At 40.5% G+C, this 24,163-nt stretch overlaps 1 protein-coding gene across 2 annotated transcripts in view; it reads left to right on the forward strand.

The window, feature by feature from the left end:
* The window catches only part of KYNU (kynureninase), a 2,242,792-nt gene that overhangs the window by 1,827,658 nt on the left and 390,971 nt on the right, over positions 1 to 24,163 (forward strand). For both annotated transcript variants that reach the window (XM_044074971.1, XM_044074972.1), the window contains one exon: positions 13,939 to 14,012. In XM_044074971.1, coding sequence (XP_043930906.1) covers positions 13,939 to 14,012 — 74 coding nt within the window. The remainder of the gene's footprint in view (positions 1 to 13,938; positions 14,013 to 24,163) is intronic.

The raw sequence follows: 24,163 nt of genomic DNA on the forward strand, positions 1-24,163 counted from the left end.
TGGGCCGTGACCAGATGGTTACCAAGAGAGGCCCTGCTAGGGAACCACCACTAACTCCTAATGAAGAGTTCCTGACCAATATCAGAGATGCAGACAGCTCCCAGGAGAGTGCAGTACAGCATATCCTGGATATTGGATCAACAGTTTCTGAGACAGCAAGCACATCCCAGGAAGAACTTCCAGGTAGGTTTCACTATCTGAACAGTTGAATACTGTGGTATAGTAAAATAACTGAAATCAGAAAGTTAATTCTGTGTCACATGTCTTTTTTTTTTTGGAGGGGGATAGAAGATTGCTACACTCATAAGCTTAGGTTAGAGGTGTCATACACATTCTTTTTTAAATTATAATTAATGGACACATGAAGGGGAAAATGCATTACCCCCTGTGTTACTGTGAATTGTGATAATGTTGCACTTAACCTCTTGCTTAACTTATTCCAAGACCTTCTGGACAACAGAGCAATATATCATCAGCAGATGGTAAGGCAAACATTTTTATGTCAGTACTGCTGAGCAATTTAAAGAAATACTTTAGTGTGTGATGTTGATCTCAGGCCTGTTGTGTGTATTACTGTACTATCTGTAACAGTGGCAGCACTATTAGTTTGTTATATGCATATATTGCATTAAAGGTAGTGTAGGTGTTAATTTATTCCTGTGTCTCTTGCTTTTTATCACAGGTGATCATGACAATGGGAGTGTGGTCCCTATGTCATCTGATGTCAGTATATCAGCAGACTCTGATGATGATGATGGTGGTCGCCGATGTGAGGCACACTCGGTGGTTGCAGAGACTGAATCTGATACTGTGGTTGACATACAGTCATGACCTGCATTTCCATCAGACACAGCAAGTAGACCTATGCCTACCCAGTCCAGTGATCCCACAGATATTGGACAGATGGAGAGTGAGGACATTGATCAGAGAAGTGTGGCTACTATGGCTTCAGGGCCTATTGAGTGTGGCTGTAGCCAAAGTGTGTGCAAGGTGCCATTCAGGAGGATTGATAGGGGTACTAGGAGGGGGCCTGCTGTTCCTCCTCCACCTGTTGCAGAAGTCTCTGTCTCTTCCCGTGCTGCTCAACATATATTTAGGGCCATCAGAGAGGCAGAGGCACATTCCCATAGGTGCCTCAGACAAATGCTCAGCATTGCGGATGTATCACTGTTTGACTTGTATGACTGCCTTCACTGTTGTGTGGAGTCAGTAGATCGGATGACTGAAGCATTGAAATGAGGGTTGTCTGTGATGGACTGAGGGGTGTATATCATAGACCAAACAGTGTCTGTGATGGAACATCTGCTGGGAGGGAAATGGCATCCTTGTAGTCATAGGTCAGCCACATCATCTACTGTCAGCCACTGGGCTGTGCATGATCACACTCGCATACTGGCTGTACTTCCACTGCTCCACCAGTGAGTGTGCTGTCCACCTCCAGGTGTGGCAGACCATGGGGTTGTGATCCTGGATGACCCTGTGAAGGGATCTCATCCAGCAGATATCAGTCATGTTCAGGTAGCATCACTGCATCTGACCTTGAGCAAGGACATGCTAGTGCAACTCCTGGCAGAGCCAGTTCTCATGGCCAGGGATGACAACGATGAACTGCCACATCTGTCCAACATGCCAATACATTGAGCCAGCACAGAGATTGGCTGTGTTCATGCAGATACTCACACACCAATTTCACCTGGAGGACTCCTACAGGCACACACAATAGTTACTCAATTTGACTCACTGGCCATTTGATGGTTTATCCACATGTCTGCCTTCTCCTCTTTCTTACTGTCTTACACACACACACACACACACACACACACACACACACACACACACACACACACACACACACACACACACACACACACACACATCACCTTCTGCAAGTGATGATAACTGTGCCATACCCCTATTTTCTATCTTTTGGATTCAGGAATACAAAAGCTGTATCTGATGCTCAGGGTGTATTGCTAACTTAGTGCTTAGTATATCTGCATTTGTGGAGTTGAACTGGCAATTCTACCTTTGACTTATATTGGCCTTGGAAAGTTAGACAATTGATAGTCAAAATGTCTCAACTTTATTGTGAATGATCTTGTGAGGGTTGTGAAATCAAAAAATGCAATGTGGATCATTACTTTCCAACTTCTCTATTTAATCATTTTTCAGTACAAACATATGGTAGAAAACTGAGGGCATGCAGTGATCATCAGTACTTTTGAGAAGTATGACTCTTTGAATCTTTGATTCTTAAGGTCTACTACTTAATAATGGACACATAAGTCAAATAAGTCTCTGTTGTCACATGTTAATGTATGTTCTGTACAGATCTCCCACCTTTTATTGGTTTACCGTACCAAGTAAAGAAATACAAGGATGCCACACAGTCATATTAGTAAACAATAAACTCCAGTTTCAGCACTTACCTTGTAAATGCTGCAGTTGACACAGTTTAGTTCAGGGCTGACTCCGTCTGATGCAAGGAGTATGCAGCCAATACATGTGGAAGTAAAGGTTGTGTGTGTTGCCTGGCATCAGTGTTACTATATGTATGTATGTGAGTAGGAAGAAGTTTTTTGAACCCTAGGTGGTGAGTGAGTGAGTGAATGTGCTGTATGTTATCTCTTAGCTAATGCAAGGACATACTGAGCTCACCTATGTCTGCCTATACCCACAGCAGCTGGTGGCTCCCCTTGTGAATCTTCATCTGATTTGGCTGTGGTGACCTTGGCATTGGTGGTGAGATGTGTGCCCCTTCCCCTTGCTGGATTATGTTATGTAGCATGGCACATACTGTCAATATTTCTGTACATGTCTGTGGATTGTACTGCAGGCCCCCCCCTAGATGTATCAAGATACCGGAGCCATGACTTCAGGAGCAAAACACAAGCTATTTCTTGTTTGAGCATGTGCCTCATTATGGAGTTATTCCATAGGTGTGTGTGCATTTCTGATGGGCGTCATCAGCCACAGTTCCAGTGCATAACCTGCATCCCCCAGTAAATGCCCCTGTGGGATATCCCCCCAACAAACATCTGGTGCATTTGGGAGATGTGCCAGATATGTGAGTTGTGGTAACTACCAGGGTTGCCAGCAAACATGTTCAGGATTATTTCCTTGGCATAACACACGACTTGGCATTTGGAGTGGTAGCACTTTCTGTTAATGTAGAGCCTACTCTCTTCCATGGGTGGTGCCCTAATTTCCACATGTGTGCAATCTATGGCACCTAGTACTTCATGGTAGTGTGCTACATGGCAGAACTAGTGGATGTTCTTCATGTTTCACTGTTGCAGTCATTACATTTGGTTTATCTGCTTGCAGGTAGCCCTCAGTCGGCCTGATTAACAAAGTTTTGGGTCCTGCGTTGGTTGCTGTCCCTTCTTCCATGATGTCAGGTCAACAAGGGTATAAAACATGCAGCCGATGCCATTACATCAGTCTTTCTTGCCATGCGGTGCCTGAAGCAGAAGCAGTTTGCAAGTGCCAGTCGGCTTACTACTGAAAATTTTGTTTTTGAGTTTCAGAACCGAAGTCTTCAACTAAAGCTAAGTACCCCATTGGGGAAACTTTTTCTTGCTCCTTACCGATGTCAGTAAAAGTTAAAAATTGCATTACTTGTGGAAAGCAAATACCTCAGAAAGATTTTCATTCATACTGTATTCCTTGCCTATGCCATGACCATGACATACCTTGCTGTCGGTTTTGTGCTTCATTTAATCAGCACGCTATCCGTCGTCGGTATATCTTCACCTCTAAATATTTCGGTTCTCAGTTTAGTTATCCAGAAATGTCATTGGTTAGCCATCCAACTACCGGGATTCCGATAAAATGCAAAGATAAAGACAGAGACAGGCTGCCGAGGTCCAAAACTGCCGATGACGCTTCTCCTAAGCCAGTCGCCAGTTCGTCGGTACTCAGTGAGGCGCTTTTGCAGCCCCTGATACCTGCTACTTCTGATTCGCAGGCCTCTACTGAGACCCATTCAGAGTCCGGTATGCCACGAGATGCTTCAACTATGGAACCCGCAGATGTCTCTACCTTGGATGGGTCCAGAGCCGCTGTGCAGGCACCAGCTTCTGAGGGTGTATTTAGGCCTACAAACTTGCATATTAAACCAACGCCTCTTTCTTTTCTTAGGCCTAAATCTTGATCCATGCCTAAAAAACCGACACCCAGGCCACATGCTCAGGTCTCTATGACTAAAAAATAAATGATAAGAATGGCTGAAGATCTAATAACAATAATCAGGGGTAGCCAACCCCCCCATTCTAAGAGGCCTAGGATTGAAGTTGATTATGAATCTTCTGATCAGGATTCTGTTTTTTCTGATTCTTCTGATGATCTGGATTTGCCCTTATCTACTTATTAAGATTCTGATGCAGAGGACTCCATTCCCTCTGCTTCCCCTCCTGAGGATTTTTCTTTTGGGGAAACCTTACATATTCTAAGGGAGCATTTCCATTGGGAAAGCCAGGATTTTTCTGATTCAAAAAAGAGGCTTTGGGATTTCCTTCTCCTACCTCAGCATAGACCTTTAGCTATTCCTCCAGTACTAGACATTGTTGATGATGCTTTTTCGGAATCTAGTTTGGCCCCTGATTCCTTGCCTCCTGCTCCCAGAAAACCTGACAGTTACTACAGGGTCCCTTAATCCCACAAGTTCCTTTTTAAAAATCCTATTGCAGATCCAGAGACTATTTCACAGGGGCCCAAGGGCATTAAGGCTTCTACTGCTAAAAATCCTACCCCCTTCTGATAGAGACTCCAGGGCGCTGGATAAATGGGGTAAGAAGGTTTACACTTCTGCAACCTTGGCCATTAGGGCTTTAAACTGCCAGTTTCATATGTTAAAGTATCAGCAAAATGTTATTGGACTGCTTAAACAGAAAATTATATTGATTCCTGACTGTGTGGAAAATAAAGAATTACAGGATTTAATGCATTCTGCTGAACAAGTTGGAAAACATACTTTGCAATGTGGTTTTGATTCCTTAGAGGTCTCTTGCAGGGCTGCTGTTACTGGGACTGTGCTCAGAAGGCATGCTTGGCTTAAGGCTTAAGGAGCAATCTTTGCCTGATCATGTTAAAGCTAAATTGTTGGATGCTCCTTTAAATCAGGACCACCTGTTTGGCAACAAGGCTGAGGAAGTTTTTAAAAAGATGGAAGATAAAGCTAAATCTATGCAAACTGTTAAAGATTTTTTACAAGTTCAGCCTCCTAGATTTAGTAGGCACTGGCCCTCTAAGAATTGGTCCTTTCCAGCCCCTTCCAGGTCTTCTCAAGCCAAACCCAGACACAGCAAAAATCCTAGGTTTCAGTCCCAGGGGACACACATAACTAAGCAGTGGGGGGCCTCCACTTCCAAATCTGGGAATAATAAGACTCCCCCCTATGATAAACTGTCTCAATGACTTCCTTTTAAAATTTCCAAGCACTTATCAACTGACTGCTCCTTTGGGGGGAAAGATTGCTCTTCATGCAAACAATTGAGAACTCATTACCCAGGACAAATGGGTTTTAAATATAGTGTCCCAGGGATACAGATTTCACTTCCACACGTTGCCAACACCAAGCGGGTGGCTGGACCTACCCCCAAATCAGTTGGCAGAGGCCCAAAAACAAGTACTTTCTCTCTTAAGCATGGGGGCTATTCAACTGGTACCGGAAGAGGAAAAAGGACAATGTTTCTACTCAAGACTTTTCCTGATACCCAGGAAAGACAATTCATGGCATCCTATCCTGGACATGTCTACTCGAAACCCCTTTTTGGAGATTCCAAAATTCAAGATGCTGACTCTTCATCAATTACTTCCTATGCTAGGCAAAGATGCCTGGTTGGCAACACTAGATTTAAAAGATGCATACCTGCACATCCCAATCAGGGAATGTTGCAGAAGATACCTACGCTTCAAAGCAGGCTACATGCATTATCAGTTCTCTGCACTGCCCTTTGGCTTATCTACTGCACCCAGGGTATTCACAAAGTGCCTAGCTTCAGTTATTGCATTTTGCAGGCAAAGAAATATTCAAATATACCCATACCTGGATGATTGTGCAATTCAGGCAGAAAGCCAGGAGATACTTTTGAATCATCTGGCCTTTGTAGAAAGGGTTCTAACTTGTCTGGGGTACACCATAAATGAAAATAAATCACACCTGGTACCCTGTCAACAAATTATATTCCTGGGAGCAAGCTTAAATACAACTTCCCAGATAGCTTATCTCACGCCAGAGAAACAAATCTATTTGACAACCTACTTCAAACAAGTGGCCACAAAAACCCTGCTATCTGCAAGACAAATACTGCAAGCCATGGGTTTTATGGCCTCCTGCATTCTTCTAATTCCATATGCAAGACTGCATATGAGGAAACTACAGTGGTATCTAAAAAGCCTATGGTATCGACATTCTCAAGGCCTGGAAACAATGATTCCTATCATACCTTGCCTATGCCTAGAGTTCCTTTGGTGGGCAGAGGCCTGCCACCAAAATAAGGGACTACCTTTCACACCACCCCCTGCTGCCCAAAACCTAGCAACAGATGCATCAGACTATGCATGGGAGGGGGGGGGGGCTCACCTGGCAGGGAAGTGCATTCAAGGCAAATGGAACCCAAGTCAAATGCACCTTGATATCAATCAAAAATAAATGTTAGCTGTACAGAATACTCTGACAGCCTTCAAGGACCACATTCTTCGAGGGCAACTAATGGTAAAGACGGACAACACTACTGTTATGTGGTACATCAACAAGCAGGGGGGTACACATTCTTACCCCCTCTGCAGACTAGCCATGGCATTGTGGAACACAGCCTTGAGCTACCAAGTGCACCTACAAGCTCAATTCCTGCCAGAAAAATTAAATACACTGGCAGATGGACTGAGCAGAAACTTCATGGACCTGCACAAATGGAAACTGGAACCAAGGATTTTTAACATGTTGACAAGCAAATGGGGAGCCCAGGTATAGACATGTTTGCCTCTCCACAGAACTACCAATTGGACAAATTTTGCACAAGGACTCCCCACAAACAAGCCTGGAAAGTGGATGCTCTGTCCTTCAGCTGGAAAAACCTATCAGTCTATGCCTTCCCCCCTCTGCCCCTGCTCTCCAAAGTACTACTAAAAATCAAACAGGACAAACCAAGGATGATTTTGATTGCTCCAGACTGGCCGTGTGGTACCCCCTCCTGTGCAGTTTGTCACGGTTATCTCCATGGCACCTGCCTCAGACTCCTTCCCTGCTGTCTCAGTAGGAGAACGAGATTCTGCACCCTCAGCTTCTAACACTGAACCTTGCAGCCTGGCTAATTACTTAATCTCTCCTTTACCATCCCTCAGCAAACCTGTGATGGATATCATTTTAGAGGCAAGGAGGCCTAGTACTAGAAAATCTTATGCTGAAAAATGGAAAAGATTCTGTGCCTGGAACCAGTCTCAAGGGATGAGCACAGCAGTGCCCTATTTACCTAAGATTTTACAATACTTAACTGAGATGCTTCACAAGGGCCTGTCTTTTTCCTCCATTAAAATCCACGCCTCAGCCATTTCAGCTCATTATAACACAGAACCTCCCCTCTTCTCTCATCCACTGCTCAAGCAGTTCCTCAGAGGGGCCACAAATTTGAGACCACCCAGGAGAGCTCCAACCCCAGCCTGGGACCTTAATTTTGTTTTGGAGAAACTCACTCTACCTCCTTTTGAGCCAGCTGCCACTGCAGACTTAAAATTTCTTTCTTGGAAAACAGCTTTCCTTTTAGCAATCACTTCAGCTAGAAGGGTATATGAACTACAGGCCCTTATGGCAGTGGAGCCTTTCATCATCTTTCATGTGGACAGGGTGTCCCTCAGAACCAATCCATCCTTCATGCCCAAGGTAGTATCCAGTGTGGCTATTAATCAGCCCATTCATTTGCCAACCTTCTTTACCAATCCACAGAATAAAGGGAAAGGATACTGCATTCCTTAGATGTGCACAGACAACTTAGATTCTACTTGGACAGGACTAAACCTCAAAGGAAATCTGAACAACTGTTGGTGGCATTTGCCGCAGGGTCAGATGGGAAGGCTATTTCAAAGCAAACCATTTCTAAATGGATAAGCCATTGCATTCATTTCTGCTATAAGCACCATGGAAAACCTATCCCCCAGGGGATCAGACCTCACTCCACCAGGGCTGCATCTACCTCTACAGCCTTTCTCAGAGGCGTCCCTACCAGGGACATCCTAGAAGCTGCTACCTGGAGTTCTGTACATACTTTCACCAAGCATTATCATTTTCCAATTTTCACTAAATCCAGAGCTGGCTTTGCCACTGCAGTCTTGCAGGGCCTTATAGCTGGCCCTAATGCTATATAAATTCCTCTTCCCAACCATAGCTTTGGGAATCTACCCAAATGTAATTACTCCAACAGTGAAACATGAAGAACATAGTACAGTAGTACAGTTGTGTACATTTACCATAAATGTAGATGTTTGAGTGTATTCACTGTTGCAGTCCTGGTTAACCTCCCTCCAGCCTCCTAACTTACTTTGGCTATACCTCTACTTTCCTTTACTATGCTTAAAAGCCTTTTTGGTGTATTTGCTTTCTTGTTGGAGGTATATCTTTGTACTTTTCTATTTAATTGCTTCCCATTAGGGGGGCACGTGACATCTGGGGCAGGAAAAACTGATGTAATGGTGTCAGCTGCATGTTTTATACCCCTGATGACCTGACGTCATGGAAGAAGGGACAGCAACTGATGCAGGACCCAAGACTTTGTTAATTTACCTGCAAGCAGATAACCCAAATGTTATGACTGCAACAGTGAATACACTCAAACATCCACATTTATGGTAAGTGTACACAACAGTACTTTATTTTTGGCCCTGTCCCCAGAACTATGAGGAAAATATATGTGGTCACTGGCATGTTGGAGCACAGCATTCAGGAATTGGTAGAGGATCTGGATGCTGATGCATGTCCCCTTTTTGGTCTCTGAAATGTACCTATAGCTAAGATTCTAAGGGTACACATACATCTTTCTCCACTGGGATGGGTTCCCCTCTGTCACCTGTGACTTTGAGATGAGGATGGCAGAGGTCAAAGCATTCCTGTAGTGTGTCCCATTCCACCCTGTAGCACTTCACAATTTCCACATCATGTAGTCCATAAAAAGTTAAACAGGGCCTGAAAACTGTTGTCTTTCTCAGCCTTGGCCTATTAGCAGCAGCAGCCTTGGCTTCAGCCTGTAGCACATACAAATGAATTAAAGCAGCAGCAGCAGCCACTAACATTCTGTCTGGATACACTCCTTTCCATGTCTGTATTCCAAAAGATTTGGAATCCACAGGAAAAACCAGCATGGAGTCTACATAGATGCGTTATAACTTGTTGAATAAGTTAACCATGGTGGATTGGTTAATTAGCATGCACTTCAGCTGCTTATGCAGTAATTAGTATGCCACAGTGTTTACCTTGTTTGCATGGTGGTGTACATTGTTACACAGCACTTACTGAGTCAAAAACTTTCTGTGGTCATTGCACATGGTGAAAAATGACTGTGTAGGCTTTATTGAATCCCCCTGTATATGTTTTTTGGCAGTATCTTAAAAGCTCATCTTGTTAAATATCTACCAGCAATACATTTTACCTCTGTTATTAGCATTGCTAATACTTGTTTAATCTCAGGACAAGTAATGCTTTGACCTTATTAGGAACATATAGAGAACATACATGGGTAGCTGCGGTGGTGCAGTCGTTAGCATTGCCACCTCACAGCAAGAAGTTCTCCAGTTCGATTCTCGGCTGGAGTGCCAACTGTGCAGAGTCCGCATGTCCTCCCTGTGGTCATGTGGGATTCCTCTGGTTGCTCCGGTTTCCTCCCACATCCCAAAGACATGCTCTAGGTGTACTGGGCACTCTAAATTGGCCCTAGGTGAGAGTGTGTGCATGTGTGTGCCTCCTGTGGAAAGTTGGGCTCCAGGCTGGCAACCCAGCACTGTAAAGCTCCACTGCTAATCATTCTGCGAACCATTGTTCCACTGTGGCAGCTCTTATCCAGAAAGAATAAGAGAACATACATGTACACCCACACACACACACACACACACACACACACACACACACACACACACACACACGTATATGTGTGTGTGCTACTAAAGTACAAAAACACCAAATACAGACTTGCAAAATATCAGTGGAAAAACATTCAAAATGCTGACATTGACATGCAAATGTGCAAGCAAAGAGATACAGCCACTGTGCATGCAAAATTTAAAGTTAAAAAACAAATCAAAACATTGTTTTCTGCAGGGGGATAGCCCCCTGTACACCCTGCTAATTACATATATACTAGCTCCAAGATTGCATAAACAAGATGTCTGAAGTATTCTTATTTTCACAGACTGTAGACTTTTTTTTTTTACTCGGGTCAGACTACTGTACACTCTAATAATAATTTATATGCTGGAATAAAATTGTAACCACATATATATATATATATATATATATATATGAATTCTGAGCTATGTATGGAAATAAGGAATGCAATAAAAGCTGGTGGTGGAATGAAGAAGTCTAGGAAGTTATAAAAAAAAAGAAGGAATATAGGAAAAAGTGGAAAATAAAAAAGATGGACCAGGCTAGGTAGAAATACTGGTTGGCTAACACAGACGCAAAAAGAGGAGTTGCAGTAGCAAAGAACAAGGCATCAGAGGCATGATACCATCTCCTGGAAAGTAACTCAGTAGATGGCACAAAGAAACTATATCAGGTTGCAAGGCAGAGACAAAAAGATAAAGAAGATAGTCAAATGTGCATCATAAGGGATGCCAGCAACAACCTGCTCACAAGTCCAAAAGACATCAAATGCAGAGAAGGGAGTACTTCCAGCAGCTAATGAATTAAAAAAAAACCCACTGAAGATATACTGCTCCAGACACGACCTCTGATGAAAGATGAGAAGGAGACCACCATAGTAGAAGTAAGAACAGCAATAAGGAAAATGAAGTATGGCAAAGCACCAGGCTTAGATGAGACCACAGTGGGTATTATCAAGATGTTGCATAAGAATGAGGAGAAATGGCACCTGAGGGTACTCATAGCAATATGGACAGAAAAGTGTATGCCAGATAACTGGAAGATAAGCATACTAGTTCCAGTGTTCAAGAGCAAAGGAGACATTTAAAACTATGGGCAGTATTGCACTGCAAGAAAGTTCTGGATAGGATGATTGATAAATGAATGCAGAGAGCAGTATAAAGTAAGATGGGAGATGAGCAGTTTAGATTCAAATCATGATGCTTCACAACCGACCCAATGTTTGCTGTGAGACAGTTGAGACAGTTGAGAAGAAGCTATTGATGAGGAAAGAGTCCAACTGGGCATTCCTAAACTTGGAGAAGCTATATTACGAGGTCCCAAGAAAACTGATTTGGGCATTCCTGTAGTAGGTCAAAGTCCCAGAGACATTGATAGAATTATTGCAGGCTACGTACAATGACCCCATGACTCAAGTATGAGCAATGTTTGGGTCTTACAGAGTGGTTTCTGTGGGTGTGCATCAGGGTTCACTCTAACCTCATTGCTGCTCATACTGGTGATGGATTACATTAGCAAACAGGTCGGAGAGGACAGATCAACAAAGCTGCTGTATGCAGACAGTGTGGCATTACAGGCAGACTCTGAGCAAGAACTTCAGCAAAGAATGGGGGAAAGGAATGCAAAACTGAAGACACATGGGATGAAATTGAGCACAGATAAGACAACTGTAATGACAGCAAATGGTGGAGTTCAGAATAAGCTGAGAATTGAGAAAGAAGGAAAAATAATGGAACTGGTTAACAGCTTCAAGTATCTGAGGAGGTGGCTGATTAGAAGGAAAGTCTGATTGGTGAGTAAAAAGCTAGAATCTGAGGTGCTTCAGCCAACTGGCACAGGGTGTCAGGGGTAGTGTATGACAGACGAAGCTGAAAAGTAAGATGTGAAAAACAGTGGTGAGACCAGTACTAGTGTATGGTACGAAAATCTGGGCAGTAAAGGCAGAGCAGATGAGGAAGCTAAAGGTGATGGAGATGAAGTGGCTGAGATGAGTGGTAGGATGCACCCTGTGGGACAGATGAAGAAATAAGCACATAAGAGCAGAAGCCAAAGTAGTTCCAATTGCAGAAAAGGGCAAAGAGAACAGATATTGGTGGTTTGGGCACATGAGCAGAAAAGCAGAAGATAATAGATTTGGGACAGACTGGAAGAAGGTAAGAGGAAATGAGGCCATGCAGCAAAGAGGTGGATGGATTGTGTGAGAGAAGGGTTGTGACAGTCAGCATGGGTGTTAAAGAAGGAAGGACACTGGCATTGTATAGAGACAAATGGTGGCAGCTGACACGACACCCTGATTCCATGTAGAAAAATGGGTTTGTTTATTTATCATTTGTTGACCGGGAAAGTCCGACTAGGTTCCACAGATTCTGTTTTCAGTGGAGGCCCGGGGAGAAATGCTCCAGAAGCATGTCTTTAGAATGTGAGAGGAAACCGGAGTACCCAGAGGAAACCCATGCAAATGCAGGGAGAACATGCAAACTCCACACAGAAGGCACCCCAGCTGAGATTCGAACCGGAGAACCTCTTGCTGTGAGGCGACAGCATTAAACGCTGCACCACTGCGCCACCCAATGTTTATGATGATGATGATGATGATGATGTAGATAACCTACATTTATTAATTTCAGTATTTCCTAAAGATTAGTCAAGTAATGATCTATCTTTTAGTGTATCCTGACAAGAATTGCTAAAATTACATTTTCTGATAGCTTGTATATTAAAGTTTTTATGTAAAAAGTTTCCAATTCACAGCCGAATAAATTTCTTTTCCAGTTCTCGCTACTATGAGTTTATGTTAAGCTTTACAGTTTTGCATATAGGCACTAAATTCTCTGATCTGGAATTGCGTTACTTACTCCTTGTGTAACTTTTCTTTAGCAATATGATATAATTTGTTATAGTAACGAGGTAAGTAGCTGATACATTAATAATTATTAAATCCCTACTTGCATAGAGTAATCATCATCTACCCTCTGACATATGCAAGATTAACACCTCTCTGTGCATAACCAAATCTGTTATAAAAAAGTTATAAATATTATTTAAGTGGACATTCAAATTAAATGCAGTTGCCCAAAGATTGTTTTAACTTATAGCAAGCACTTTTGTGGAATATATCTATGCATATATATTCAAATATGAAAAAGGTTTTAAATTCATAACAGTGACTTTTTCAGTTTACTGTTGCTAGTTTTAATTCATCTTAAATGTTCATGGTTTTGATACTTGCATTAACAAGCTTTACACTTTCCATGGGGAAGCCAGAAGTAACCATATGTGATGTCTGGTTGTTCTAAATATAAATGGCAAATCAAACAAGAAATAGAAAATTCTTAAACTTGTTTTACCTTCCTAGCTTTTTGTCCTGTGTACCCTCACACACAATACTGTACCTTGGAGTGAAGTGAATCCCCTCAAGGTATTGCTGTTTCAGACTCAGTATGTATTCTCCCGACTAATACTTTAATAAGTTCTTCTACTCTGAAGATTTCAGTTATTTTCCTCAGAAAATCAATGGAAACCCATTGTGCTTGGATATAAAACTTTTGTCTTAGCTCTGTATAACCAAGAAAACAGAGATAGTAACTTAATTTGAGACAGAAGTAACTTTAATGTGTGGTTGTTTCCATTTATTGCTGTCACCTGTAAATCTCTGATCATACTCTGAAAGATGAAAGACATACAACCTTTTTTTCAGCCTGCATAACACATGCAGATAAATTACAGAATTAACCATGAAACTTAAACTTATGAATGAAGGCTTCTACTGTGAAATGTGCATGCATTTTGGAACACTAGGTTTTCTTTGCCCTTTTAAGAACTAAACATGTGTCTTTCTCTTTTAGTATTTGAACTCTGGAGCAGGAGGATTAGCTGGTGCTTTCATTCATGAAAAACATGCTCAGACTATAAAGCCTGCGTAAGTATGCTTATATTTGTTTAGCTATGCCTTAACTGTACAAGTATGTCTAAATACATTCTAAATGCTTTTTGCGATAGTAGTACTAGTAGTTCAAGTCGGAGTGGATTAATTGCTGCTGTATCTTGGGATATGAGTACTATTAGATTGAATTTATAGCAGATTTTTATTGGTTTTCTGTTCTTGCTTTTTCTATACTAAACTATTACACTCAGCTGAGCTTCTGTACAGTTTTTCCGATAAGAATGCAGAGCTGAGTCTCTGTGCACCATCTGAAAAGCTTAAAAGTATTTCAAGACTTTTCAAAAATTCTGAAAGGTTCATTTATTTATATATATATATATATATATATATATATATATATATATATATATATATATATTCATTTTATTACTCCACTTAAATTTTGCTGTCCTTATCACTTTAAACTGTTTTTTTTTTTTAAATCTATTTCCACTTTTATTTTTTATTTATTTTTTTTAAATCTTATTTCCACTTTAATTTTCTGTGTTAATATTTGTATGGTGACAACCTTTTCTGGCCTACTGTGGTGGCTATCTTGGAGACAGTAGTAGTACTTAGCCTAGTGACCATAGATTAATTACTGCTATATGTAGGTGGATCAGCACCATTAGCTTTAATTTATAGCTGTTCTTCATCAGTTCTCCTGAACATAGGTGTGCGGAGCACACTGGCACTGTATGCACAGTTTTCCCCTATATTTCATTTTTCACATTTTTCAGCAGGTGCTAGGTACAAGTGTACTGTGGTTCACAGCAAACTACACTGGGCTGCACATAGCCAATCCTGGCTGTGGAAAAACTGCAATCATGAGCAAAACAGTCCAATTTACCAGCTCATGAGTACTGCTATTCAGGTATCTTTATCACTTCAGTGTTACTTACCCTCCAAATGGTATTAATGCAACAGCACCTCCATTGTTCTATCAGTCTCATTGTATAAACACCCCATAGTCCTTTAACAGCTAACTTGGTCCTTTTCATGCATCATCACTAGGCATCATGGAGTGACAGCAAACTCGCGCTCTTTCCATTGCCAGCCTTCTATCACTTGGTATCCTATGTCATTGTAAAAACTGTCTTGTTCTCACTGTTGCAAAATCATTATTTAACCCTGTAGTAACCCTCTGTGAAAGATCCAAATACTTAACCGAGCTGAAGGCATCTCTCTCACAGTGCACTACTTGCAGTGAACAATGCACATTGACATCTCCACCCATGCAGATGGAATATCATTATACTAGCAGTACAAGACTGTCATATGCTGATACTGTTAGCAAATCTCTATTTATATCTCCTAAAACTCTAAACTCCTGCTCTACATATCTCCACATCATCACCACCATCATCCTATCACCAACAGCAAACCACTATCCAGTGGAGTAGGCATAATTTGGTTAGAGGAAACACCTCAGTTATATGTGACTTAATTGTACACAGATTCCATTCTCACCAGGCTAAACAATGACAGGATGACAGATAGTGGACATATGTAGGGCATTCAACATCATCTTTTCAAACAAATATGATTGCAATATGATTGTAGTCAATGTAGGGGTAAATGATCTGTCACACAAACTCCATAAGTCTATTCAAAAGGATATGTTGGAGTACTGAGTGTAATCCTCCCTTTGCTTAGAATGATGCCTAGATAAAAGAAAAGAGAATTGGTTTCAACAATTGGCAAATTGTTTGTGTCATTTCAGTGGGCTCCATATGTATCCCCTAGGATGAAATAATCAGCAGTCAAACTTACTTTGCAAAACACTGTATTTTTTTTTAGGTAGTGTTCATCTAGTGAACATCCTAGCCTAATAAACACCTCAACTACCAAACTGGAAGATATCTAGGTTTCTCTACTCAGTGCAAGCAGAGTTAACAATAAACTGCCTGTCACTCTGATGGACATCCTGCATATCCACAAAGTAAACAGCTTCAATTTGCCATGGTTAAATCTTTTATAAGTCAATTAGAAACATAATCTGCTACAAATGGCTTTACATATAAGACTAGTGATACTTATGGGTCTGTAGTTTCCAGGGTCTGTAGATTACCCAGCTTTGTGCAGCAATCTGGATGCCTGGACAGTCTATGCTAAGGAAGGATTTTGACAATTACTGTTTGTTTGGCCATATTATGAACTACAATATCCTTCTAATGCCATCTGAGGACACACTCAGCTTATAGGTTCATAGGTTGGTACTAGGCTATCAGCCATAGGGCCTATACAAGCCTAAACCAAAAAAGACGATGGATATGCAAGCTCAAATAACGAGAACCAAACCAAGGCTTGCTAGGAAAATCCAAATAAAGGTCTTGAAACACGATGAACCACTTTATTTAAAGCAAATGTAAACGCAGCAAATCACAAATCCAAAAGGCTTGACACCACAAGGTAGATTAACACCACAGCAATTACATATGTTTTCGACCCCTGTAACCAAGGTCTTCATCAGAAAAACGTTGAAAAAAGTTTTTCTGATGAAGACCTTAGTTACAGGGGTCGAAAACGTATGTAACTGCTGTGGCGTTAATCTACTTTGTGGTGTCAAGCCTTTTGGATTTGTGATTTGCTACCTATACAAGCCTAGCCATAACAATTCCCTGGCTATTTCTTCCCACACTATTTACTTCCCTGAACCCCTGTCTAGCAGGGCGACTGACGTGATCCCCGGGGTGAATTTCCTTTCTCCCATCCAATCGTCAAGGTTCCTTTTAAAGAGGGCCAAAGAGGCACTCTGCTTGACATGTATGGGCGATCTATTCCAGAGTCTGGGGAGTCTCTGGGTCAGGAACCTATCCCTCCAGCATGTTTTGTTTATTGTGATGACAAGGTTTAGATCCCTGGAGCATGTGGCTCTGAGGGATTGGGATTTCTTTAAGTGTAGCATGTCCAATAGCTCTGGGTTTGACACGGCCTTGTATGTTAAGCAGAGATCGCCTCTGAGTAGACGATATATGACAGAGTTTAGCTGGAGTTTTTTAAGGTGGTCAGCATAGGGCATCTGTTTTAGGCCTGTGATTCTTTTAGTGAGGTATTTCTGCCGCCTTTCCAGTTTTTGCAGATGTCTTGAGCGGTACATACCAAATGGGGCGTTGTATTCTATAATGGGTCTAATGAGGGATGAGTACAGTGGGACAATGACCTCCTTTTTTCTGGATGAAAAGCCCTTAGTGATGAGGTGTGCCACATAAAAGGATTTCCTGACTGTTCTGGCGATGTGGTTATCGAAGGTGAGGCCACTATCCAGCTGTGTCCCTAAGTCTCTTATCACACTTTTGGTATTTAGTGTACTGCCACCTATATGGTAATTCATGGGTACATGTTTTTTCCCAAAGGGGATAACTATACATTTCTTGGCATTGAGCATGAGCCCATGGCTCTGGCACCAAGCATCTGTTTCTGTAAGACCCTTTTGTAGAGTATCCACATCATTTGTGGATTCAGTAATGGCTCCCAATTTGCAGTCATCTGCAAACTTTGTTAGCCAGAGTCCTTTAGTGTTGGCCTGTACTTCAGAGAAGTAGATTCCAAAAAGGAGCGGTACCAGGACTGAACCCTGAGGTACTCCACTTGTCACTTGTCTGGAGCTGGATTTAGATTCGGCTACTTTTACAGTGTGGGTTCTATCAGTAAGCCAGTTAGCAACCCATTGGATGACATAGGGATTAATGTCCAGCTTAGTAAGTTTATCTATGATTCCAGAGTGGGGGATGATGTCAAAGGCCTTGGCAAGGTCTAGATAGGCTGTGTGGACCACCTTACTCTTGTCCATGGCTCTGGAGACTGATTCAAAGAAGTCAATCAGGTTCAGGAGACAAGATTGGCCCTTCATGAACCCAGACTGGGTGGGGTCTAGTGTTTGAAGGCTGCCAATGTCTTTGTTTATAAGTTCCATGATAATACGCTCCATGGTCTTGCAGATAAGGCTCATCAGACTGATGGGATGGTAGTTTCTGGGATCCAAGGTGGATCCCCCCCTTGTGGAGTGGGATAACTGTAGCTCTGCGCCACTCAGTGGGCACGAAACCTGAGGTGAGGCTATGATTAAACATGACACTTAGGTGAGGTGCCAGTTCATATTCTAGTTCATGTAGTACACAGCCCAGGATGTCATCTGGTCCCATAGATGCTGTATTCTTAGCTTTGGAGAGTGAGCTTTTTACCTGTGTGGCCGTTATTACTGGAATTTGGCAATCTTCCGGTATTGAGATGGGCCATTTAGGGGGTGAGAGGGGGGTGAAGTTGGCACTGAATCGATCTGCCAGGATATTGGCAATATCCTTGGTATCATTATATTTAATGCCATTCTGTTTTATCTCAGAGCAGATCTGAGCATTGCCATTTAGATTCTTGACATAGTTATAGAATGCCTTGTGGATGTCTTTGGAATCTTTGGCAATTTTATTTTCGTAACTAGCTTTGGAGGATTTTATGAGGGATCTCAGTTTCTTACTGAGGCTGGTAAGGGAGATTTTTGCTTCCTGGGATTTTCCTCTTTTCTGCAACAGTTTCTTCCTTTTGTTGTGAAGTTTGTTTATGGCAGGGGACCACCAGATTGGCTTCCTTTTTTTTGGATGAGAGCATCTTGATTCTATTTGGAATGGCACAATTCATGCATGAGTGGATGTGCTCATACAGTGCCTTAGTGTAGGATTCAGCAGTTGAACTTTCAGTTCCCGTCTGCATGGGTGTCATGAAGTTTGTCACTTCTGACTTAAGTAGCATGAAGTTGGCTTTGGATAAGTTTTTTTACAGAGGTTTCCTTACTGGGGGTGGGGGTGGGATGTGGATGTTAAGGGTGATTAGCTTATGGTCAGACCTGACTAATGGGGGGGTGACCGTATGTGTGGAACATCGATTTCAGATGTTGGTAATGACCAGGTCTAGGATATTGGAGCCCGTGGTGGGACTATGGATTAGTTGATCTAGGGCATTGGAATTTATGAATTCCAAGAACCACTGGGCAAACGTTTGCTTAACTCACTCAAGCCTATAGCATATTTTCTGCATATGCCCCTTTACATCCATAGCTCCTTATGGCATCCAAATTTTTTTGGGGTTTGGCTTCTTTAACTATGTGACTTACCAGCTAATAGGCAGTATTACAAAGGACATGGATTTAATAACAAAATAACACTAAGATTGTTAATTTAGGACATCCTGCAGTGTAGAAATTAATCACTGTTTGCCACTTATTATTCATATTTTCATATTTATGTTCATACCTTCATATCTGAGAGATCTACATGCTATTGAGGAGTATATTAGAGAGAGGAAAACCGATTGCAAGTGTCAGTTTATATCACATTATACCCGAAATATCATGAGCTGTTTTTTAACAATTATGAAAATAACCAGTATTTCCATATGTACTTAATAGTTCAAAAAACAAATGACTTACATGGCATCAGGTGACACCTTAACTGAATTTGAAACAGCCTTTGATATCTGCACTATAAGTTGCACATCTTGAGAGATATTCAGTGTTATTTATAGTGTCCCTCATTCTCACTGCTGCAGTAGCCTATGATTGTATCCTGCCAAAGATGCAGTAACTGGACAGTTTTCAAAAGCTCTACCCCCTCCCACACTCACTCTATCTGCCTATAGGATAAGCCCTTTTGGAATCAGATAGTGGACTATGTACATGTTGGTGTACAAAGATCATGGAACATGTGAAAGAAATAAAGAAATGCAGCTTTTCTAAAACAGAATTGGAAAGTGTTGCTCATCTTATTGCTTGTATTGTGTATACTAATGGCAAAAAGATTGTATACTGAAAGGCAAAATAATGTGGCAAGACTGTTCCATTGGGGATTGTGCAAGCAATATAATGTTGAAGTGCTTTTAAAACATTGGAAACATGAGACACAAAGTATTACAGAAAATTATGTTTGTATCACATGGGATCACCCATTACCCACAGTTCAAAAAACAGATGCAAAAAAAATGATATAGTAGTCCATGAAAAGAATACAAATCTAGCATTGACCATTGAAAATGCTACACCCATTGACTGTAGTGTCTTATGTTCAGAGAGATGCAAAGTCATAAAGTACCAAGATTTCAGGCAGGAATGAGGGCAATGTGGAAGAAGGATTCCCAGACAGTTCCAGTAGTAGTGGGAGCAATGGGTCTTATAGAAAAGAATTTACAATCATGCTTAGATATATAACTGATACATGTAACTTCATATAAATTCCAGGAGTCATTACTGGGCACATTGCAGGTGCTGAGAAGACCACTTCTGACTAACATCAAAGATTGAAACAACACCAGTTTCATGAATTTTAACTATACTTTGACTTAGGTATGGGGTCCATTCCCAGGATGGTATTAGAAAACCAAAAGACTTGGAGAAATTGAAAAGAGGGAACTATAAAAGCATCCAGAGTGATTAAAGTCTTCAGGACTTTCTTGCCTCATTGTGCTGAATGCGATTTAAGACTTTGCTGGAACAGCAGTTTGACAAGGCTTCCTGTCAGACAGCTAAGACCTCTTTGGGAAACCCCTGCACACATTTTTATATAATAATAATAATATTTTGAGTGTTTTTCTTGATTTTATGTCAGAAATGCAGCTTATTTCTTTAATAATATTGTTTTTTCCGGCATGTCTGTAGGCATTGTTATCCATCTAGGACTTGCTCTCTAGGTTCCTAGTGTCATTTTTGGAGTTGGAGTTTACTCTACACCTATTTTAGGAGTTTTGGTGTTCTTTCACAGTCATAAACTATGTTTCATAAAGAAAATGGACTGCTAAGTGAGTGCTTACATATACTTTATGGTAATATACATTACTGCGTTTTTATTGGGCAGTTCACTTTTAGGAAAGTATTTCTGTTATGACAGGGATTTTTTTTGTGTGCTGCTTCTGCAAACTTTGTGTGGGTTATTCTGACCATTTCCTACCAGCACAGTTTACCGACTGTAAGAGAGCTTATCTAAACAATTCTGTCTAGGTTTGTGGTTTACTGTGGAATTGCCTGGTAAGAGAAGTTTTATTTGAATTTATATTTATTTCTTACCACTGCATTCACTGTTTCTAGAAAGGAAGGGATAGCTTGCAGGCAAAAAGATTTACTTTTATTTATCTTTTGTTGTTTTACCTTTAATTTTCATTGTTTGTTGTTAAAAGGGATAGGTTTTAGACAGGCATACTCTAGGCAACCTATGGCAGCTAAACAACTGTAAAGTCACACAGACTGCAGAGATGACAATCCAGAGCTTATCTAAACAATCCTGTCTTGGTTTGGGATTTATTAAGCTTTACTGTTAAAAAGCAGTGCAACTGCAAGCAATAGTGAACAGAATCTACTGCACACATTCTCTCACGACTTAAAGAAATTCCAGCTTTTGTCTGACATTCAGAACTTTTTGGTCAGAGCAAGAACTTTACTGTACTTACTTTATTATTTAGTTATATATTGTTTGTGTGATTTTTCTTACAGAAGTTGATTTAAGTTCTCTTTGAATTTTGAGATAACTGATTTTGGTTATTCTCTTCTTTTGTAATTTTTTTATTCATTGAAGCTGAATATGGATTCCTTAACTAAGTACGCCATTAATGATTTGCTAACGCACAAATATCTTCTGCAATATAATAAATGTTATCTATATTTAAAGGCAACACCTGATAACATGGTGATCTGTGTTCCTCATGTCAAAAATTGGATGTTTTGCTTACCATTGTTAATAGTAATCAACTCAAAAAGCCAAATGCAGTGCTGCTATCAGTTGAGGCAGGAGACTCACGTAAACATAAAAGAGAGCAATCCAAATCCAAGTGTGTGACCCTCCAGTGGCAATGAAACGAAAAGCAGAGATTCAAAGGAACTTCAAATAAGATGCATTCATAAAAAATAATAAAGTTTATTCCAATGAGTGAGCACCAACTATGTACATGGAAGTAGTTGCTTTTTTACTAGTTAGGGACCCTATCATCTATGGAGCTTTATACTTAGGTATTATTATATGTGTGCTTTGTGCTAATTTCAAGCTTTATTGTGTCAATTTTTATGTGTTACGCCTAGCATTCCACTATTTATCTGTTTTTATCTTTTTATTTTGTATTAGTTAATGCCATCTCTGCCATGTTCAGCGAACACTTTAATAAGTGTACTCATTAATATGTACACGTTTCATTGTTTTAAATAGTGACACTTTGTGATCAATATATGCTTCTAGGGCATAATCGTGCTTACAAATACTGTCTATTTTAGGCACAGGACAGCACCTAATATAGGCTCGCCTTTTTTTCTTAGAAATTTAAACATTGTTTCTGTTGTTCAGTACTTAGATGCTTAGAACGTGCTCACCGCACGTTGAGTTACCATAGCGCATGAAGTTAGGTTGTACTCAATTGCATTCAGAGTTCCTACAGCACACGGCACTTTACAACTTGTAAACAGTTTGTTTTACGTGGAATCTAAGAGGTTCCTATTTGTGGAATTTTTAATCTTGGACAACAGCCTTTCACCGATATGATGAGGTCTGACTCCTTGATGAGGCACATCGCGAAATACATTATATTCGCTATGTTGTTTTGTGGTAAAGGTACGCTTACATTTTTAGTACAGAGTTCTCGCTATATTATTTTTTAACCTGATATATGCAAAGTTGCATTCGACACACCACTATCTTAGTAGAGATGCTAGATATTGAAACGCGATAAAACTTGCTGTTTATCTAAGGATTTTAATGTTTTTAACACCATGAGGAGAGAGAATGTTCAGGGTTTTTAATGAATGTAGCAACAGTATATTAATGATTGTAGAATGGTATAGGACCAAGCACAATGCTCCTTTTATTTTTTAGAATGTATCAGGGTATATGCATATTGTTTACTTATTTGCATGGACATTCTGATCATTAATTGTATATTTGGATGGAAGTATTCCTTCTAAATATTGTTGCATTTAACTATGTTAACTTTTTTGAGTATCTGTTCCTTTAAGACAAGATAACATGTGACATATCAATTTGTAATGTCCAATAGGAAGCTTAAGGATGGTTTAAAAATGATTCAAACAGTTTTATTCATTGTTTTAAGAGTCTGAAGAAGCCTTTGGCGAAAGCGCTCACTCATTGGAATAAACTTTATTATTTTTTATGAATGCATCTTATTTGAAGTTCCTTTGAATCTCTGCTTTTCGTTTCATTGCCACTGGAGGGTCACACACTTGGATTTGGATTGTTAATAGTAAATCTAGACTTATTGATGATGCTTGGAGAAATGTTGTTACATATATTAATGACTGGACTGGTGAGGTAAATACTGTGAGACAAAGAGCAAATAGACCACGTTTAGGAAAGGATGTGTCTATTGTCTGTGAAGATTACTCAACCCCCTGTGAAACAAGACAATGTCCCCGACAACCTTGGAATTATGGATGCAAGTATTCAGCAATCTGAGAATTCAGAGTATTTAGAAGGAAATAAAAAAAGAAAAAAAGGAAAAAGTTCGCAACAAATAACAAGGAAGAAAAAAAACTGACAAGTGTCTATAAAGAGAATGCATATTAAAAAGGATACCGTTTTGTTATGCAGCACAGAGATTCACTGTAATTTGTGTGCTATATAACACACTGATTGCAGGGAATGATAACATTTCTCTGTCAGAAAACCTTCAGTCTACAGAAAAAGGCAGCATGTTTCCAAAAGAGAAGGCAGAAAAGAGAGGCAAGGGGCAGGTGAAAAGGAAGTAAAAAGAGGACAGATGGATGTTGACAGCATGACTCAAGCAGAGTATGTACAAAGCTAGCTGGATGAGAATGGATGTTTACAAATGTAATATGTAATGAATAAAAGTGGGATTAATAAGGCTAATAGTGATGAAGATCATTCCTTTGTAACAATTGACAGAGCAGATATTGCTGAATTAGAAGTTAAAGATTCTTCAGATCTGATAAGAAAAGATATTCTTGTAATTGGAGATTCAATTATTAGAGGAAGTGATACTTATATTTGTAGAGAAGATGATGAGCATTGAATCATGTTATGCTTGCCAGCAGCAAAAATAGAAGACGTGACACAAGCCTTAGAACACCTTAATGTAAGGAAGTCTGAATCTGTTTTTATTCATGTTAGTACAAATGATCTCATCCTCAAGGACTCTCTCACTGTTAG

Source organism: Protopterus annectens, chromosome 6.part0 (assembly GCF_019279795.1).
Source record: "Protopterus annectens isolate FY-2018-M chromosome 6.part0, PAN1.0, whole genome shotgun sequence".
NCBI classification, from domain to species: domain Eukaryota; kingdom Metazoa; phylum Chordata; order Ceratodontiformes; family Protopteridae; genus Protopterus; species Protopterus annectens.